The 18,802-nt window shown below is 37.2% G+C and overlaps 1 protein-coding gene across 3 annotated transcripts; it reads left to right on the forward strand.

The window, feature by feature from the left end:
• The first annotated feature begins 8,922 nt into the window (after positions 1 to 8,922).
• On the forward strand, positions 8,923 to 18,262 carry LOC139660032 (putative C-type lectin domain family 20 member A). Of its 3 annotated transcripts, XM_071538071.1 has the most exons (6): positions 8,923 to 8,961; positions 11,394 to 11,519; positions 13,506 to 13,592; positions 13,734 to 13,868; positions 16,086 to 16,418; positions 16,911 to 18,262. In XM_071538071.1, exons 2-6 carry the CDS (start codon positions 11,483 to 11,485, stop codon positions 17,285 to 17,287), a joined length of 969 nt encoding a protein of 322 aa, XP_071394172.1. In that variant the 5' UTR covers positions 8,923 to 8,961; positions 11,394 to 11,482; the 3' UTR covers positions 17,288 to 18,262. The 3 variants fall into 3 exon arrangements, with proteins under 3 accessions (XP_071394172.1, XP_071394170.1, XP_071394171.1); XM_071538069.1 differs by having other exon boundaries at positions 13,506 to 13,868; XM_071538070.1 differs by lacking the exon at positions 8,923 to 8,961 and adding an exon at positions 10,051 to 10,240 and having other exon boundaries at positions 13,506 to 13,868.
• The last annotated feature ends 540 nt before the right edge of the window (positions 18,263 to 18,802 follow it).

Below are 18,802 nucleotides of genomic sequence, written 5' to 3' on the forward strand. Positions count from 1 at the left end.
AGAATGGTGTGTTGGTGAGTTAAGTAGACAGCAGCTGTCTTTAATTCATATTGTGATATAAAACTTATTTTTGATATGTAAGATTCTTTCGGTGATTTCCCATAGGCAAAAATGCAGAGTAGCCCAGCCTCTTTTCAAATTTTGTAAAATATATTTACAAAATATCCAAAATGTATAATATTTTAGTATGTTTTATCCAAGTCATGTCTTAATAAAGTCTTTAAAAACTGAGGTATGCAGCTGTTTTACTTGAGAATGTATACTGTGTAATTTGTATATTTGTATGTATACCATGTAATTTGTATATTGTGGTTTTGTATTGTATTTTATATTGTAATATCTGCTTCTCAATGGACTTACCTGGTTAAATAAAGGAGAAATAAATAAATACAATAAAAGGGCTGGTTGCCAATTCAATCTTGTCAATTCTGTCATCCTAAACAAAACTGAATAAAAGGCACATAGTAGGTAAAGCCTCAACAGAAAGACGTGATGAGAGAGAAGTCATTTGTCCGATTGTAAATAAATCAGTGCCCAAGCAAAGGCACGGCCTCAGTCTGCACATTGAATAGTCAAAGTCTGAACAGGAACAGATCAAATGTGCAGATCTCCGTCCGTGTAAGACCAGCATAGTTTCACAGTCTGCATCACACTCTCCCTTTCTGCAGGTCACCACTTAACTCCCACAGCTGAAAAGTGATGTGTAGCAGATTTTGTCTGTTGAACCCAAATTTGAGAATATATTTTATTGTTAGATATGATTTTGTCCAGAATTCCATGACTATCTGTATTGTAGGTAGAGAGATAACAGAGAAAGTATGATCAAAATAGTCATTCTTCTACATCCTCTCATTGTGTTCACTTCTTGTAAATAAAATAATACTGAAGTTTAACAATTCATCAATTTACTGGGGACCCCCTGGAATCCCCTCAAGGACCCCTGGTGGTCCCCGGCCCCCACATTGAGAACCACTGGCTTAGACCATCCATGGGGCCAATGATGTTATTCTCCCTCCCTGTTTCTCTCATTCTCCCCAGACACACAGTTTCTCTGTCTCCCTCCCTCCTTCCCTCCCTCCCTCTTCCTTTACACCAGTTACAGTTTTTTTCCCACTATTTTAAAATCTAACGTCTGAAGTTATTTGTGTTGGTGCCCTGTGGAGGGCCCAGACCTAACCTTGTGGAACCTGACAAGTGATTTTACTGAACAAAAAAAAATCAATTTGATTCAATTTTAAAGTTCAATATTTTCACTTTTGATATATTCATTTTGTTTGATTTAACGTTTGAAGAAACTCCCTTTACAAGGTATAGAAGTAATCCATGACACCCTTAAAAGCACCCGACTAACCAGCCAATCTCTTTTTATGATATTTTTCCATTACGAAATCTCTCTGAGTCACTCAGGTGTTCCATGCCTCCTGCGTCTTTCTCAGAAGAGTATGTTTGATCTGTGTGTCTGTCATTCGCCATCTAACTCTATGGCTACAATCTTTACTGTATGCCAAACTTTCTAAATGCACATATTGGCTGAATGCTGAATGTGTATTTGATGATATGCATAGTCTACTGTTGGTCGCACATCCTGCACTAACCCCTGCGATGAATGTGAGGTCCTGTTTCCATGTGTCAGTATGCACTCTGTTACTACACAAGTAGATATATCTTGTGATGTAGTGATTCTGATTTGGTTCAAATTTTAACTATAAGAGCAGAATTTATTCTGCCCATAAAAAGCATCAGCCAGGGTGCTTTAAATTGAACTTGAACTTAATTAGATTTCAGGCTACAGGACAGGGCAAGTTTCAAAGGCTGTGATCACATAGATCATGGCATGTTTAAAATAGTTGCTCAATTTATGCTAGAGAAAGTGTTGCTGTAGGCTTTCCAAATCTCCGCTATGCGAGGTAGGCTGAATAAAATACTATAGGCTAGTAGAGCAGGAGCCTAAAAGGAGAGGAAAGTTTGGGTGTAAATAAGTTGTGATCTAAGTAAAGACATCTTAAAACATACAAATATATTCACCAAAGTTAATTTAACTATCATCTGACATTACACTGTTGTCGCAGGTGATATGTCCATCTGCACCTCTTTACACACAAGGCTATTCATGGACATCTATTTGCATGATGGCTCCAGCTACAGGCGCCTTGATTTGAATACGAACCAAACAGGCTCTACCAACTACAGTATGCCTATTGACAGTTTACCCATGCTAAAACCATAAGCTGTTTCTGAGTCCACAGAAAATACCACATGATAAAAGCACACTGTATTTTGAGTTAAAAAGACCAAATAATGCCTCTGAAGTAACCTATGGACTCTGTATGGCTAAGTAAGATCCTATGAAGAACACTATGAAGGAAAGCTACTACTTTTTCACCAAGCTGCTATAAATCTTACAGTATGAAGCAGATAAGCATTCAGCCCAAAGGTCTATGATTTGATACACTGATATGTGTGTCGCCAGATCCATAGAGTATGGTAGGGTGTGCAAGGTGTGAAGGTTTAACCCTAGAAAAAAAACATTTTAAGTCTCTTATCAATTCCAGTGCTTATCAGCACTTATTTTATAAACCAATTGATATTTTTTATTTTTAGAATAGAAAAGAACCCTCAAATAATAATTGGTTACCTGACAAAACAGCTGGTTATGCTGTAAAAAATAATGTTCACCCTTACCCCTCCTAATTGAAAGAGCTGACATTCTAAGTTGTCATGTTGCGAAGTTAAAAATGGATTCCTCAAATTATCCTCAAGTAACTGATATCCAGAACTGCTGGCTTTATGTTTGTTGGCAAAGCCTCCACTAGTCCCTGTAATGAATGTCAGGCTGAAACAAAAAGAAAAATATGTTGGCTAGTAGGTTTGTGACTTGACAAGATGGTACATTTGGTCTGCAGTGGGTTTGTGAAATCAGGTGTATGGTTACAATATAAATTATTGTGAATATATTGATTATATTAACAAAGACATATTATATCATCACAACATGGTTTGTTTTTTTTTTTTGTTTTTTTTTTATGTTTATCCCCATGCTGTCTGTACACCAGGAAATACATATCACATTTGAATCAAGCTACCCATTGTTTCAGCAAGCATGCAAATATTTGACTGTGAATAACCCGGTGTATAGAGAAGCAGGGAGTATGAAAATGCGAACACATTATACACAAATTTGTAATGATGAGCTGTGAATGTGTCTTTGCTGAATACCTGGCTGTAATGGGCTTCACGCAGGGTGCAGCAGAATTGTGGGGTATTTCATAGTGTTACAGTTTGGGATCTCCAAATTAATGCAATTTTTAGATATATTTTTAGACGCGGTGCTGGAGCCGGACAAATAACAGCTTAGTACAACAGTGGTGTGCAGAAGGGCATCGGAACAGACAAAGAAGGCCTACAGCTGCAGAAGACCATCCAGGCCATTCCTGTCAGCTAGGAACAAGGAGATGAGGCTACACTGGACACATGATCCCCAAAATTGGATTATTGAAGAGTGGAAAAACACCAAGTTAGTCTGGAGCACTGCTAATAAAATGAATGAATTGTCTATGTATGCATTGTGAAGGGCATAATAGTGACCCTTACCATTGGAAAATGTAAGACAAAATTATTATGAACACCATGGTTACATAACATTTGTACTGCATGTTAGGCATTTCATGGGCCTCCATTAAGGGTTAGTATTTAGGTTTTTAGGGGGTCCCATATATGTAATATATATATTTTACTAGCATTTCTATATTTGAAAGTTTAATATAGCCTCAGTAATGGGGTAAATATTGTTTATATGGTATTATGCTGATGCTGTTATAATGAATTCTAAATAAATAAAACAAATTCATTGACCTCAATGGGAGTCTGAATTGTTTGTCTGTTGGCATGTCTCGTTACTTGGTATTAAAACTATTTATAAAGGACTCATATATTTTCACACAACACTGAAAGCAGACTGAAAACTAAGGGGAAAATACATATTTTTTTAATTTAACATTTACTATTTACAAACCACAATATTCCAAACCACAATAATATAAGTACAATCACATTATTTGCCAATTATCATGCAATTTAAGTTTATTTATATAGCACAGTTTGTACATAATGATACAATGCACTTCACAGAGTAAAATAATTGCTTAAAATAAAAATGCACAGATAAATAAACAGAAGAAAAAGAACACAAATAGTAGAAATATTCAGGTAATACAGAAAAAAAAAGTACAATGGATGTGCAGAAATTTCTCTCAGTGGCACCGTAACAGTGACATTTTGACTAGATAGTAACATTACACATCGATGTAGAGGAATAACAGAACCTCACACACAGTTTAAAACATAGAAGATAGACTATACATATCACTGTCTCCAAATACATACACATTCAGTCAAAATGTGCATTTATGCAGCGTGGCATAGAATGTATATGTGTGAGTGTCACACAGCGCAATGGACCCATGTACAGCTCATAGCTACACTGTTGACATACATGAAATAAATTGTGAGCACTATGAATAATGGATATAATAATGCAAGTGCACTGTTAAAAAGTTGGCCTTGAACAAGTCTACACCCTCGCAACGGCCTCCTGCCATGCCATGCCTGGCCTTGTCTGCTACTGCTTTCCTAAAGCTTTCTGCACATCAGGTTATATTCTTGCCAGAGTGTTATCTGTTGGTATTTCATAATGGCTTCTGTGACAAGAGATATAGGTATGCAAATGTCCTTTCCAGGAAATACAGTGTGGATTACTGGGAAAGAGGAAGAGGCAAAGAGTAAACAGATGTTTTTTTTTGGTTCTTTTGTCTGTCCAGGCTGCAGAATAATTGGACATCTGACTGAATTTTGTTTATCTCATTAGGACTCCATGGGTTTACTTGAAGCTAGGAAACCTGCATTTCCCCCCGAAACAGTGGTAGAGAAGATGCCACCCTGGCTAAAATAATTGTATTTGTATCGGTTTCAATGGAGCGCTTTAGCGTCATGTGAACTAAATTCTGTATCAGAAGCTTTTCCACCCTGTCTAGGCATAATATTCTGGAAGAAAAAAAACGACATGGAGTAATAATAACTGTTGTCACATATTGTATCAAACTCAGAATGGCCAAAAGGTACACAATACCAGAGTTTTCACAAACACAGGGCTCCCTCACACCCTCTTCCCACACCTTTATTTGTGATACACTCGCCCCCGGATGGTGTGTCAATTTAGGAGCACAAAAGTCAGTGTCTTATCTGGGTGTGAACCATGAACAACAACTACATCTGAAAATGCCCTTGAGCAAGCACTGAAGCTGCTCCAGTGGAGATGTTTGTTGGCCAACGGTAAAAGACTAGTAGTCCTGGGAAGCTCCCACTATGATCTCCCATAGACCGTTGTACAGCTGCTGTACAGTATTTCTCAGCTTGCTTGGTTAAATAAGCATTAAAAACCTGATGGCTCAGTTGGCGAAGGTGAATACCATGCACCCATGACAGCCTGGGTATGACTCCGGCCTGGGACCTTTGTTGCATGTCCTCTCTTTCTCTCCCATTTCCCCGTCACTCTCTACTTTTAACTATGTAATAAAAGCAAAAAAGCGAAAAAATACTCTTAAAAAATGTGATTGAACAGCTGTGAATAGGATAACATTACAATTGGTTTCTGACTATGGGAGAGAATTGTTGACAGAAACACAAATTAGACCCCCTCAAGGGCTGAGACCTATATGGATTTCTAAATTGAGGAGTATTTCCCTTTAAATAAAAAGGGGGTGCCAGTCACCTTTGCAATTATAAAGCAACCTCATTTCCCTTTTTTGTAATGTCACATTGTATTGTGAAGTACTGTAGTGCCAGTGTCATTTTTTGTTGTTGATGTGTGTTGTTTGTGTAGTATGAAAACCTGAATAAACTAAAGGAGAAAAGAAAGCGGTTTCTCTCAATTCCTAAAGAGATGACTTTGTGGAGGTTCCAGATGTCTGCAGCCTGCTCATGATGCACTGTGTGTCTTTTTCTCATCCAGCCATGGTGCCCTTGGTTAATCATTACCGTCCGTATTTTTACTATGTACACATAAACGACGGCTTAAAGCCTCGGACTAGCCGACATCATTCAGACACACTTTGAAGACCCGATTTAATAAACACCTGTAACTGAATACTGAAACAAACTCGCCAAACTGAACAGCACTCTGCACTCTGCCCCTGACCCCAAAAAGGTAAGAGACACTTTAACTTCATCAGTGAAAAGTACAAAGAATTATGTGTGTATGTTGTAATCCATTCGCAGCAGTTAAGTTACATTGCATTACATTACCAGAGGCTAAAAAAATACACAGTATATGTGTGTGTGTGTGTGTGTGTGTGTGTGTGTGTTACTGCTACGAATGGCTTTCTCAAACACAGAAAACACATTACTGCTGTCAGGCGGAAACAACCTAACTCATTTCAATGTCTTTTTTTCCTCTTAACTTAGATTAAGGGTTTAAGGATTATTTTCTTCATACATACTTTTTGTGGGCTTGTTTTTTTAACCTACATCAGTGATGCTTTTTTGTCTTTTATTCCCTTTTATTTGACTAGGAATCCAATCACCTTATACTATGAACAGTTACCTTTAATTGTGATCTCTCTGCTTTCCATTTAGTCATTTCATCTAACTTCTCATTGCCATTACTGTGAAGATGACCCTTGTATTGTTAGTGCTGTTGTAACAGTGCATGATGATGATGATATCAAGTTCATAAAGAGCTTCCTGAGTGATACGGATAAATTCCGGCTTGGTCTTCGACGCACGCGGGATAATGTTACCACTTGGTCAGATGGTGTCACTTTCTCATTCAATGACTCAAATGTAATTCTGGAAAATGGACAGCAAATATGTGAAGCTATGGACAACAACACATGGAATGGTTTTAACTGTTCAGAAGAAAAAACCTTTCATGTGCCACTGCAATCTGAGTAAGTTTCAACATATTTGCTATATTAACTTTATTCTGCTGATGTACTTTTTTAGTTGAAAAATAAAAATAAAAAAAGAAAAAGAAAAATAAACAAAAAAGAAAAAAACGATTGTAATGTTTTTGTTTTTGCAGCTGATGAGTACATCCTGATAGAAAAGGAGAAGAATTGGTGTCAGGCTTTTGGATTGGACTGCTGCATGATGAGTGGCAGTGGGAGGACAGAAATTGCTCTACGTTCAGAGAGTGGACAAGTATATCAGAGGAGGATAATTGCACAATTCTGAATGTGCTAGTAAATGAACAACCTGACAAACTGTATCAATATGGATGTGACAGTGTGGCATACGTACTTTCTCCAAAGGTAAGCAATAAGTACTACATTAAAGAATGACAAGATGAATTGTTGGGAGAAACCAACATACCTTCATAATAAATCTGTAGTTTTACAGTCAAGATCACCTCATTCAAAACAGTAACAAAACTGACTGCATCTGTGACAAAGATTAGACCTAGACAAATGATGCTGAAGATCAAGCCCAAAACCAAGAATTGAATGCATGTGACAGACTGAGAAAAGAAAGGTGTCCAAATCTTTCCAAATAACAATTCCTACATCATATAGTTTCCTATTCTAAATGAGTCCAAAAAGTGTAGTCTAGCTTGGCAAATTAGTAAAAAAAAATATATATATACAGACAGTGCTCAAAATTAAAGATTTAGTGGTTGTTCATTTTCAACTCAAAAAAAAAATATTAATTTGAGCTCAAGAAATCTGATACCAGTATCAATATCAATATCACGACCAAGAGAAGACCCAGACAGGGGTAATAACATGTGAGACCGAGACCTTGAGATTGTGGTCTTGGAAAAACCATTATGCACAAAGTCATGAGTCAAATCATGAGTTTAAAGAACTTATGTTTCTGCCTGTAGGTTTTACTTCTGTTATTTTACTGGTTCTACTTCAGGCAGCGTGAGAATCAAAGTGATCAATCAAACTTAAAATATTAGGGACATGACGTACACTGATGAGGTGAATCCAGGTATTGATTCCCCATATTAAATCTATACCAATCACAAAGGAGGATATGTAGATAAAGAGAAGCAGACAAGTTAGAGAGGGATTTTTAAGCTTTGAGACAACTGAGATGTGGATTGCTCTACTCAATATCAGGAAGATGTACATTCAGTGTATACACACACACAGTTTTGTCTTTCTCCTGAAATCACTTGGTTGAAAATAATCTGCAATTTTTGTGTTTGACGCTGTGATTCATTTTCTGTTCCCATTTTCCATTTCATTGGAATTCTTGCAATTGCTATAACTGTATTGCTGCATATAAATACATAATATCTAATTTTGTTCATACTTCATTTTATATTTATAGACTAATGTATTACAAAGGTGAATCAAAGAACCCGTTCTGAATTAATTCACTACTGTCAGACAGCCTGAAGCAATCGAGTTTGTTAAAAGAATCGCTCTTCCCATCACTAAAATGAACTTTAACTGACACTATATTTTACTGTATAAAATGAATAGATCCATACAGTAGAGTTGTGGAAATGAACTCCTCATTTATTTTGACAATTTTTGTGATGAATCCCAATGTGTTATTTTATACAGTAAAATAACACACTCATTCCTGCTCAATCAAGGTAAATATGTTTACATGAAATTCCACATGGACCCAATTCAACCTGTCATAAGTAACATTATCATTTTTACCTGTAACCTAAAACCAACTATTACAGTTTGTAGCATTTAACAGTTGTAATAATCATGAAGAGGTCAACAAATAAATTCAGAATGAGATTTTGTTTTTGTGCATTCTTTGTGCATTTGTTTGCTTAATTTGTGGGTTGTTTCGTTCCTGTCTCCTGGTTCCTGGTTCCTGGTTGAAGTTGGACGTCATTTTCATAATAAGATGCTTATATAGATATGGTCTGATACAGTACATGTAGTCGGAGTCACAGTGCCATTCTGCAGGACAGCACACACCTCTGCGGATCAGGTAAGAACACACTATAGCTTTAAAAACCACTGTGAAAACCTGATTTTGGATGTGGGTCAGGAAAATACATCAAATGTCCATGTAATTACAGCACTTTTTTTTTTTTTTACAGTGATCTGCCTGTTTTCTGTAAAATTGCTGGTTAACTAACCCAATTAATTTGCTCATTCGCAATCCAAGAGATTAAGGCTTTGATATGTAAGGATTGGAATCTTTACTCTGGACTAAGAAATGTGTTTCAATAAAAATCTCCACTCAAATATGCATTTTATTCTGATACTAGACTTGACAGCAATACCAGCCTGTGTACAACAAAAATAATTGTAACTAACTTAAATTATGTGAAAAAGAGACTTGACTACCAACAGTCTTTCATATCCATGGACCCACTACCACCTTGTAGTACATCCAGGAGTTTGAGTATTTTGTCAACGTTGAGTCTCATAGTGTGAAACATCAATGTAATGTTTTTGAACAATGGGGACGGACATTTTCTGCATGTTTCTTTTTCCAATCACAGACCAAATAATAACATTTCAAAATTATATTTTTTGCAATGCTCAAGATATTCTAAAAACACACAACATGCACTTTTACTCCAAGTACATTTTAAATGAGCTACTTTTTACTTAAGTATATTTTTATACACCAGCAATCTCACTTCTACTCAAGTAAAATATCATTAAGTATTTCTACACAGTATTTCTACTTGAGTAGGATATTTTGATGCTCTTTCCATCCGTGCAAAGTTTATTTCTGTATGTATTACACATTTCTGCACATATGTGTGTGCACCTGTTAGCATACAAGGAGAGCAGACCAGGATATTCAGGATAGAGTGGCAAAGGGACAATGCACAATCATTTTGAACCTTTAAACTTTCATCAATGCTGTTTTTTTTTTTGTTTTTTTTTTGGGAGTCAGGAATACAAATCCCAAATTTTAGTCTGTGACCTGTGGTGTGCTCTTCCCAGGTTACATCGATATAGATAAAGCATAAGGTCGTTTTTACAAGCAGTATCAGTGCACAGGACGTTAAGTAACAGTAACAAGTAATTCAGATGTTAAAGGAATCTAACCCACAAATAGCTGCCATAGAGGACTTCAGGCTATGCTGTCACAGAGCTACAGGGCCATCAGACAAGCAGCCACATAATCTAGACCTTCCCGGGTTGAGGTGTGACGACACCTCCAGAAGGCTCAACAGTAACAGGACATCAGAGTGTCCGGGACCGACCCCCTCACCGCATCACCACTGTGCCACTGCTCCTTATCAGTGGTGGGTCCCGCCTCGAAAAATGCATATTTCTTTGATCCCCTTTGAACGCCAACTGTGTGTTTCACAGTTCAATATTTTCATAAGCACAGTGAAATTTGGTAGTGACTTCAATCGATGTTCCTGAAGACATGAATTTTACCTGCAACATTGCAACACTGGGGAAGCCATCTACATCTAACCAGAGCTTTGTTTCTGAAACCAAATTCAAATGTAACCAAATAAACCAACTGGCTGAACCAGGAAGGCAACAGAAGTAAGCAGATGCATGTGGAAGCAGCAGACAACATGAGATTAATAGCTGTATCAATTGTTATATATCCAATCCATTTACAGAGGTGAATACAACAGAAACAGAAAATCCCATTCAAAATGTCTATATATTGTTGGTGAATGCTCTTCATTTAGTTCATCCAGATGGTATATAACTTAAATGAAAGGGCTAAGTGAGAAGACTAGTCATAATCTGAATGTGCACTTTATGTACAAATAAAAAGTATTCAAATTAAACAGTATACGTTCTGTTCAAACATTTTTAAATGAATTTTTTGCTCTAATTAATTAGTTTGCTGAAGAGTAAGATTTAATATCACTTTGAATGTACTGGAGCCTACTTAGCTGTTGGATCATGGACCTTCTATAGGCTGTTTGCATACACAGCATAACCCAAATGCTATGCTAAGAAGTGGTCTAATGTCAAACACATGCACAACATGGAGTGTTGTAATATGTCATAATTACACAAAAACATATTTGATATATTTACTGGCTTAACTTCTGGGATTGCCCAGCCTTGTTTTTTTAGGGGTGTGTGAGTATTTTTCAGCCCAGCAACTTGCAAAGTGATCTGTTGGAGTGCAAAACACCTTAGTAATGACAGCTTATCACCAAATATGTTACTAAAAAAAAAAAAGAATCTCACGGATTATCACTTAAACAATAAAACCCATAAAAATATCTTTACATGATACACCACACAAACAAACATTAAGAAAGTGCCAGTTGATAAAAGGAAGGAATCAGTAGGTTCACTACACACAAAAAAAAGTTCACTGCAGGATACATTTTATTTTTATTTTTTTAATTCTTTTTAGGTGTATATGTATGTTTCTTTCTCAAAATTACCTTTCTGATATTTTCCCTCCTTTTTCCTTAGGATCTCGATCAGCATACTGTCCCAACAGTCATTCACTGTGATTGTCATTCATCTCTGGACCTCAACCATCTTCTGACCTTGCTATTACCATGGAAATTACCGTTGTGTTTCTGCTGTTGTGTTCAGGTAAGCCTAGACCAACAATTCACAGTCCCACCAAGACAGACAGCACCAGTTTAAATCCTGTGTGCTGGGAATACACTGTTGATGAGGCATATGAAAGGAAGCCGAGACTGAAAACAAGGCTAGAAAGCCAGTTGTGTATGAGTTATGTAGGCTATCATGTGGTGGCATAGCTGTGATAGCAGAAGTGGGTTGTCATAAACAGATGTCAGCTCAGTAATTGTATCACATAATTAAGCTTACTGCTGGTATAATTTGGTTTCTGAAGTCCCATTAGCCAATTGTTGGGACATTGTAAGGTTAGAAATTATTGATAGTAATATTCTGAACTAGGGCTGTTACGATATCAAATTTTCAGGATATGATCATCATGAAAAGAATATCTTAAATTCAGAGGGAATGATTTTTAAAATGTTTAAAGTCTAACAAAAAAAATGTACAGTATGACTACAAACCTCCATAGTACAGATTTATTTAGTTGATTGTGGCCTTGTAAAGTCATGTTAGGACAAAACACTGTGTCCCTGCACACTGTTGTTACAGGATTTCTGAAAACAATGGGAGCCTATGACTTCCAGGAGATAGAACAGACAGTAGCGGTTCCTGACTGGGGAAAATGCATTAGTGGCTTTAGAATTTCATGGGCAATAATGGTGAAAGGAAAAAGGAAAATTCACACCGGTGATATCTTTTATAAGAAAAAACAGAATATGGGTAATAACAAGATAAACTGCCCATAAACGTGTCTGGTGGATGTTGGCCTTAATGCTACTTTAGTGGATGGACAAACACCAACTTTGCCACCAGCCAGTCTTGTCACAGTCTGATATTAAGAGGTTTAGCTTGCTGGGTAGCTTACCTATATGGTCATTAGCTATGTTGTGCTGCATGACAGACTCTCAGCAGTGACTAGACTTTTGGGATGGTGGAGACAAATATGCCATGTTGCCATGTTCAACGCATTTCCCCCTTTGCTCACAGCTTAGGCCCGACATTCCCTCCCATCAAGGATTCCATTTTATTTTGAAACCCGAGGAACTCCACACTACCAAGTGAACTATTTTAACTGGGGGATGAAAGCTCTCAGTATCTCCTGTCTCCTGAGATATTTTGAAAGAGAAACCACAGATGGGCCTTTGGCGTGTGTTGTACCAATACGGACGGGGGTGGGAACTGCAGGCAAAGCAGACAATAAAATATTTTTTTCTAGCCACCATATCTGGTATTAAAACCATTGAAATGAACAGAGATAGTGAATGAATCTATACCACCAAGTAAAACAAGCATGAAATTGCAGATATTATTGGGCTAAACGATTTTCCCAATTTGTTGTGAATTTAGTGTACAATTATTACATCTTTTAAAATGTAATATTAAGATATATCGTCAAAACTGTGAAATCATGACAGCCCTATTCTGAACCAGAGATAGGTCTAAGTATAGGTACAGAGTAATGTCAGTGAGTGTTAGTTCTGATTAGTGATAGATAGATATATAGATAGATAGATAGATAGATAGATAGATAGATAGATAGATAGATCCACTGAAGCTCCATTAAGACAATTAAGCTCTACTGTGATTCCTATAATAACATATGACTGGTGTGAATATTGGTGATATTGTAGTAGCCTATATTCCTAATACTTTTTGTATTTCATTTATTTAGCAATTCATTTATTCATTTATTAACAAATGCATCACAAAGTAATTGGTATATATACATATATGGGATATATGGGATTTTCTATTTGTTGTATATGTGTTGTATATTAAATTTATTCTATATTCAAATTGTATTTTTATAGTTTATGTTTTTTTAATTCCTATTTTATTGTTTCTACTTGATGTACTTGAACTGTACATTCAAATTTTCCCTATTTTATCATGTACTCAGGTCTCACTTGCAAATGAGATCTCAATCTCAACGTGACTTCCTGATTAAATAAAGGTTATATATATCTTTTTTTTTTTCCCAATCTCTCTTTTCAGCATGTTTCTACTTGGCATTACCATCAAGCCACCTGAGAGTGTTCTTTCTGGTGGAAAGAAAGAATAGGATTGATGCATTGCAACTATGTAAAGATAGTAACTCCACCCTCACAACAGTGTATGATGATAAGGAGGATTTACATTTTATACGGAAACTTATACACGAAAACATATATCGTGTCTGGGTTGGTCTTAGTCACACTCGGGATAATGTTTCCACTTGGTCAGATGGTGTCCCTTTCACATTCAACGCCTCAGTTGTAACTCTGGGAACTGGAGACCAAATATGTGAAGCTATGGACAAGAACACATGGAAAGGTTTTAACTGTTCAGACAGAATACCTTTCATGTGCTACAATAAGAGTAAGTTAATTTTTTATTCATTTTTTTCAGTATTAAGAGTGTTATTAATTAGCCTAAATCTTGCACCTTTAAATGTTTTGCAAAACCTCCAAAGCCTTCCAAACCCTTCTTAAACATTACTTGTGCTTACTGGTTCAGATGTGGTTTGTAGCATTAGTCCTAAAAGTTGAATATAAGTTGGATCAATCACACACACACAGAAACACACATACACACACACACACACACACACACTGACACAAGCACCTGCACACTCGAGAGCTAACAGTCACTGCCAAATAACATGACACTGCTGAATAACATGACAGTCTTAAAGCAACCCAGTGGAAGTGTCTGCATCCTCGCACGCCAGAAGCCAGTCACAGAGTTCAAAGTGATCTCATAGAATTTTGGGAAATGAGCACTAAGTCTGAAACGCAGACTAAGTTTTGTGGACACAAATTATGTTAAGATTATATTCCACCACCACAAATTGGATTCTGTGACAATAACACAAATTGGACACACCATTTTCACCTAAAGTTAGCTAAAGTTTAGGCAAATAAAACAACTTTGGTTAAGGTTAGGCAGCTAAAACAACAAGACTAGACTCCTCTGCAATAAAGCAGGCCTGTCCTTCACATTAAAGGTAGGCTACCAATGTGTCAGAGACTATCCATTTTTTCCATTTGTTGCTATAGACAATGTGGGCAGGTCAATGTTTTATTTTTCCCCACATTTGACACACACTGTATTTAATCCAAAGGGGATCCGTGAAAAAAATTATAGGTTAAAAAGGGGCAAAGGGGCATGTGAACCCAAAAAGTTACAATACAATACAATATATAATGTTGTCATCAATAAATTAATTTTGCCATAAGGAAAATGCTATTTTAATTTCTTCTTATTTGAATGATGATGCCCATACAATATGACTCCAATCATTGGCTATATTACCGTATTTCCTCTAATATTGGCCCGGGCCTTTATTTTCCTCAACTGCAGAGGGTACTGGGCCTTTATTGGAAGCAGGCTTATATTAGAGACAGGCCTTTATTTATGATTCCCTCTGTTTGATAAGTATATTTGCTCATATTTTAGTACGAAGCCTCTTTGTTTTCTGATCTGCTTCTGTTGGGGTTTGTTAGGTAGCCGTTTTGTTACTACTGTAATGCATTACCAATAATTACGGTAATCGACGACGGCACGCTCCAGAGACTTCCGCCGGCCGAGCCGTCTTGTGGCATACCGCCATCTTGTGGCACTTGTACGTTACTACAAACTACAGTTACTTTATATAACAGGCACCAGGAGTTTACCGGTATCCACCGTTGTTTTTTCCCCGGCCTGTATTTGGGGCCGGCCTTTATTTGTTCGTGTCGACCACGGTCCCGGCCGTTATCGGAGACCTGGCTTTTAATTGACTACCGGCCACTATTAGAGGAAATACGGTACTACAATAACAGCGTTGTTTAGTGGGTATAGTAGTTGTAGCGTTACAAGCTGGCTGACAAAAAAAAGGTATGAATTACTGATTTCATTGATCCTCAAATACATGCATAGTGAAGCTGCTAACAAAATATAACTGCTACCTTTATATTAGACCCCATTTACACCTGGAATTTATATGCATTCTCTTTGTCTGCAATCTGTCCGCATTGTGATCAGATCTATTTTTTTGCACAAAGATTATACCCTTACTTTCCACTGCGATATTTCTCTGTCATACTATTACCTGTTTCTAGTCGTGCCCCCATGTAATCCTTTCATAGTGGGAAAAGGTATTTATCTCTCTTTTCGTGCATGGAGAACATATTTGCACATTAAGACATTGTACAACGGTCTGTAGCATAGAGCTAGTTGAAACAGATGGAAAATTTAAAACTGTGCACACAGCCCATCTCAAATTGTGAGGACACTTATCTTTACTCACTTTCTTGGCAAGTTTGTTCTCTCCAAGACAACTTCAGAAGATCTTTCTTTCAAGTACTTAAGTAATGACTTGGCATTCTTGGATTTGAGAAACACCAATTGAGGACCATAGCTGACTAATGTTAGGCGAAAGCTAACATCAGCTAATGCCATTTTGGAAAGAGTTGTATTTGGAAAGAGAGGCTGCTGTTTGTAAACATCTGGTTGGTCAGTACCTTTTCACAGAAGTTGTGTTTCTTGCAGATAATTATTACTTTCTGGTTGAAAAGGAGTTGTAATGTAATGTAATGTTTTTGTTTTTTGCAGCTGATGAGTACATCCTGATAGAAAAGAAGAAGAATTGGTGTCAGGCTCAGAAGTACTGCAGGACACACTACACTGACCTGGTCAGCATCAGCAACCAAACACAGAATCAGGAAGTGATTCAAATGGGAAAGAACAGAACCTTTTGGATTGGACTGCTGCACGATGAGTGGGAGTGGGAGGACAAAACGTGCTCTACTTTCAGACATTGGATGCCAATCTTTCCATCAAGCTCTTCACCAAGACAACACGGTTCAGTCCTTCTCTCCTTCAGTGATATTTTTTTTTTGCTACCATTCGCCGTGGACAATGAATCATCTGGACTTTGTTCCAAAGGTAAGCAATACTGTACAAAGCAAGTTTAATGAGGAAAAAAGTCAGAATTTATATGTATTAATAGTAAAAGCAGTGAGTGGCCTAATTTCATTGGTCTTTGCACTGTCTCATTACTTGTGCCAAAATGTGTGGGGGGAGGGGAGCGTCAAGTAGCGCAGTGCAATTCTGGAAGAAAAAATAATGCTTGGACCTGCTCTACTCAGACCAAATCTGGACTGGACCACATCTGCACGTCTAGACTCTCCTCATCCATTACAAAACCGTCAGTGTGCAATGGCGGGGAGAACACTACGTTTAAATGGAATGAGAGGAGCTGATTTGATTGGCCATGATTTATTCCTCCTAATCTAACCTCTTTTATAACTGTGCCACAGGTGTGCCCCCGCTGCAGTAGCACATCTGGTCACGAAATTACCAAATATCTGTCGGTCTAAGTGTGCTATTTGTGCTTTGAACTGAGTTTTAACTGTTACAACTGTATTTCTGCTTAAGGTAATACGAGAATCAGAGTGATCAATCAAACTTTAACCTGGGAAAAGGCCTTTGACTACTGCACGGAGAACCACAAAGTCCTTCTGTGGATCAACAGTCCCTCTGACCAGGAGGCAGTCGAGCAATGGCTAAATCACACCGAGGTGTCCGGTCCACTGTGGCTCGGTCTGAGGCAGAGTCATCTGTTTGGCTTCTGGATCTGGGCCAATGAGAGTAGTAGTGAAGTAGTGGAGTACAACAAATGGAAGAATGGCACAGTGCCTGAGCTACCTCTGTCCCACCACTGTGGGGCCATCGCCAAGGAGGATGACTACATGTGGAGTGACAAGGACTGTCGCCTCCAGCTACCTTTTCTTTGTGAGGAAGATATGAACTGATCCTCATACATTATCTCCATGCTTGGTCATGTGTTGATTCACTAACTGTGGGCTTTTCTGGAGTCTAAATATATTACAATCTTGCTGTGTTCCTGATAATTGTAAAATTGTGTTTCTTAGAAGCAAATCTAAAAGAATTGGGCCATTACAGTAAAACTTTGGTTGCCTATTTGTTTTTTTTGTCTTGGTCAGTTTTTTATTTATTTTATTTATTTATTATTAGTTAAGTTAAGGAAATCCATCCATGAATCCATAATCTATCCATGAATGAGAAGCCGACAAACGCGTTTTGCAAAGTTGCATGAAAATGGTAATATCATGCCATAAACTTGCACTCTTAATTATTATTTTATGAAAACATGTGAGAATATATTTTTTTTCTACATTTTGCTGGGACCTTGTGTTGTGGATTGAAAAGGCTTACATTTTATGGACTTAGTTAACACTCTTTTCCAGAGTGACTTACAAGCCGGTGAGCAGGAAGGGGTTTAGTGTCTTGCTCAAGGATAGATAGACAGGCTTGATGGAGACACATTTGCTCTTACATTCATAGTCGTCTCTCACCACTAAGCCAGCCAGTCACACTGAAGTGACTATAATGTGTCACTAAAATGTCTACTGAGTGTCAGGTGATATAATAGAGTGAAAAGTAGCCTGAAATGTTTATTGTCTGGGTTAGGTTTAGACATAGGGTCATGTGTATAAATGATGTAAAAACTTAATGAAATCTGATTTGTGTTGTTATATGTAATAGCAGGTTATGAAAGTAGATTTAAAATTTTGGGTTAAATAGGATGAAAATCTTAACCATGCTTGGCATGCAACTTTCTATTCAGTTTTCAAATCATGTCTTTCATGTAATACCGATTCTCTATTTAATATTAATGAGTTATACCAGCTCCTGTTTTGAAATGTGTTCTTATGGGGTTACAAGGTTAGAATGATGTGGATAATTATGTGTGACAATGAAATAAAGACAACAAAAAATACAAGATTCTATTGTTTCATAAAAAAAAGAATACCGTATTTGTTTATCTATCTATCTATCTATCTATCTATCTATCTATCTATCTATCTATCTATCTAGCTCCTTACCTACTAGGATTGGGTGATCGGATGACTACATCAGGGATCGGCGGTGGACTCCAGTGGAAATACCTTTGCCCATTTTTTTGCTGATTTAAATTAGCTTGATAATTCGTAATTCAAAATGTGGTCTAGTGCAAGACTCTCAGGGTAGATAGAAAACATTAAGTGTGTGTGTTATTTATTAAGGTGTTTACGTTAGTCAGCCACTACCACCTTGACTAACACATTTTCTGTGGGAAACACTGACACTGAAATGAGGACGAAAACAAAAATGATGCTCAAGTTTATTTAAAAGTTACTTAGAGCCTGCACAGTCTAAAGCCGCAACCTCAGCACCACAACACTTTTTCACTTTTTAATGTTTTTTTTGTCTCGACTGCGAGGACTTACTATAATTTAATATGTAAAAATAACCCTGTGCATTAT

Source organism: Centroberyx affinis, unplaced genomic scaffold (assembly GCF_046629955.1).
Source record: "Centroberyx affinis isolate AG114_WGS23_722 - 3 ecotype Tasmania unplaced genomic scaffold, CSIRO-AGI_Caff_v1 ptg003200l_1, whole genome shotgun sequence".
NCBI classification, from domain to species: domain Eukaryota; kingdom Metazoa; phylum Chordata; class Actinopteri; order Beryciformes; family Berycidae; genus Centroberyx; species Centroberyx affinis.

What these genes read in the sequence shown, in the direction of transcription:
- LOC139660032 (XM_071538069.1), top strand. Translation starts at nt 11,483, where the DNA reads ATGGAAATTACCGTTGTGTTTCTGCTGTTGTGTTCAG. An exon ending in TTTCATGTGCTACAATAAGA is followed by an intron (nt 13,869 to 16,085) that starts GTAAGTTAATTT and finishes TGTTTTTTGCAG; the next exon opens with CTGATGAGTACATCCTGATA. An exon ending in ATCTGGACTTTGTTCCAAAG is followed by an intron (nt 16,419 to 16,910) that starts GTAAGCAATACT and finishes TTTCTGCTTAAG; the next exon opens with GTAATACGAGAATCAGAGTG.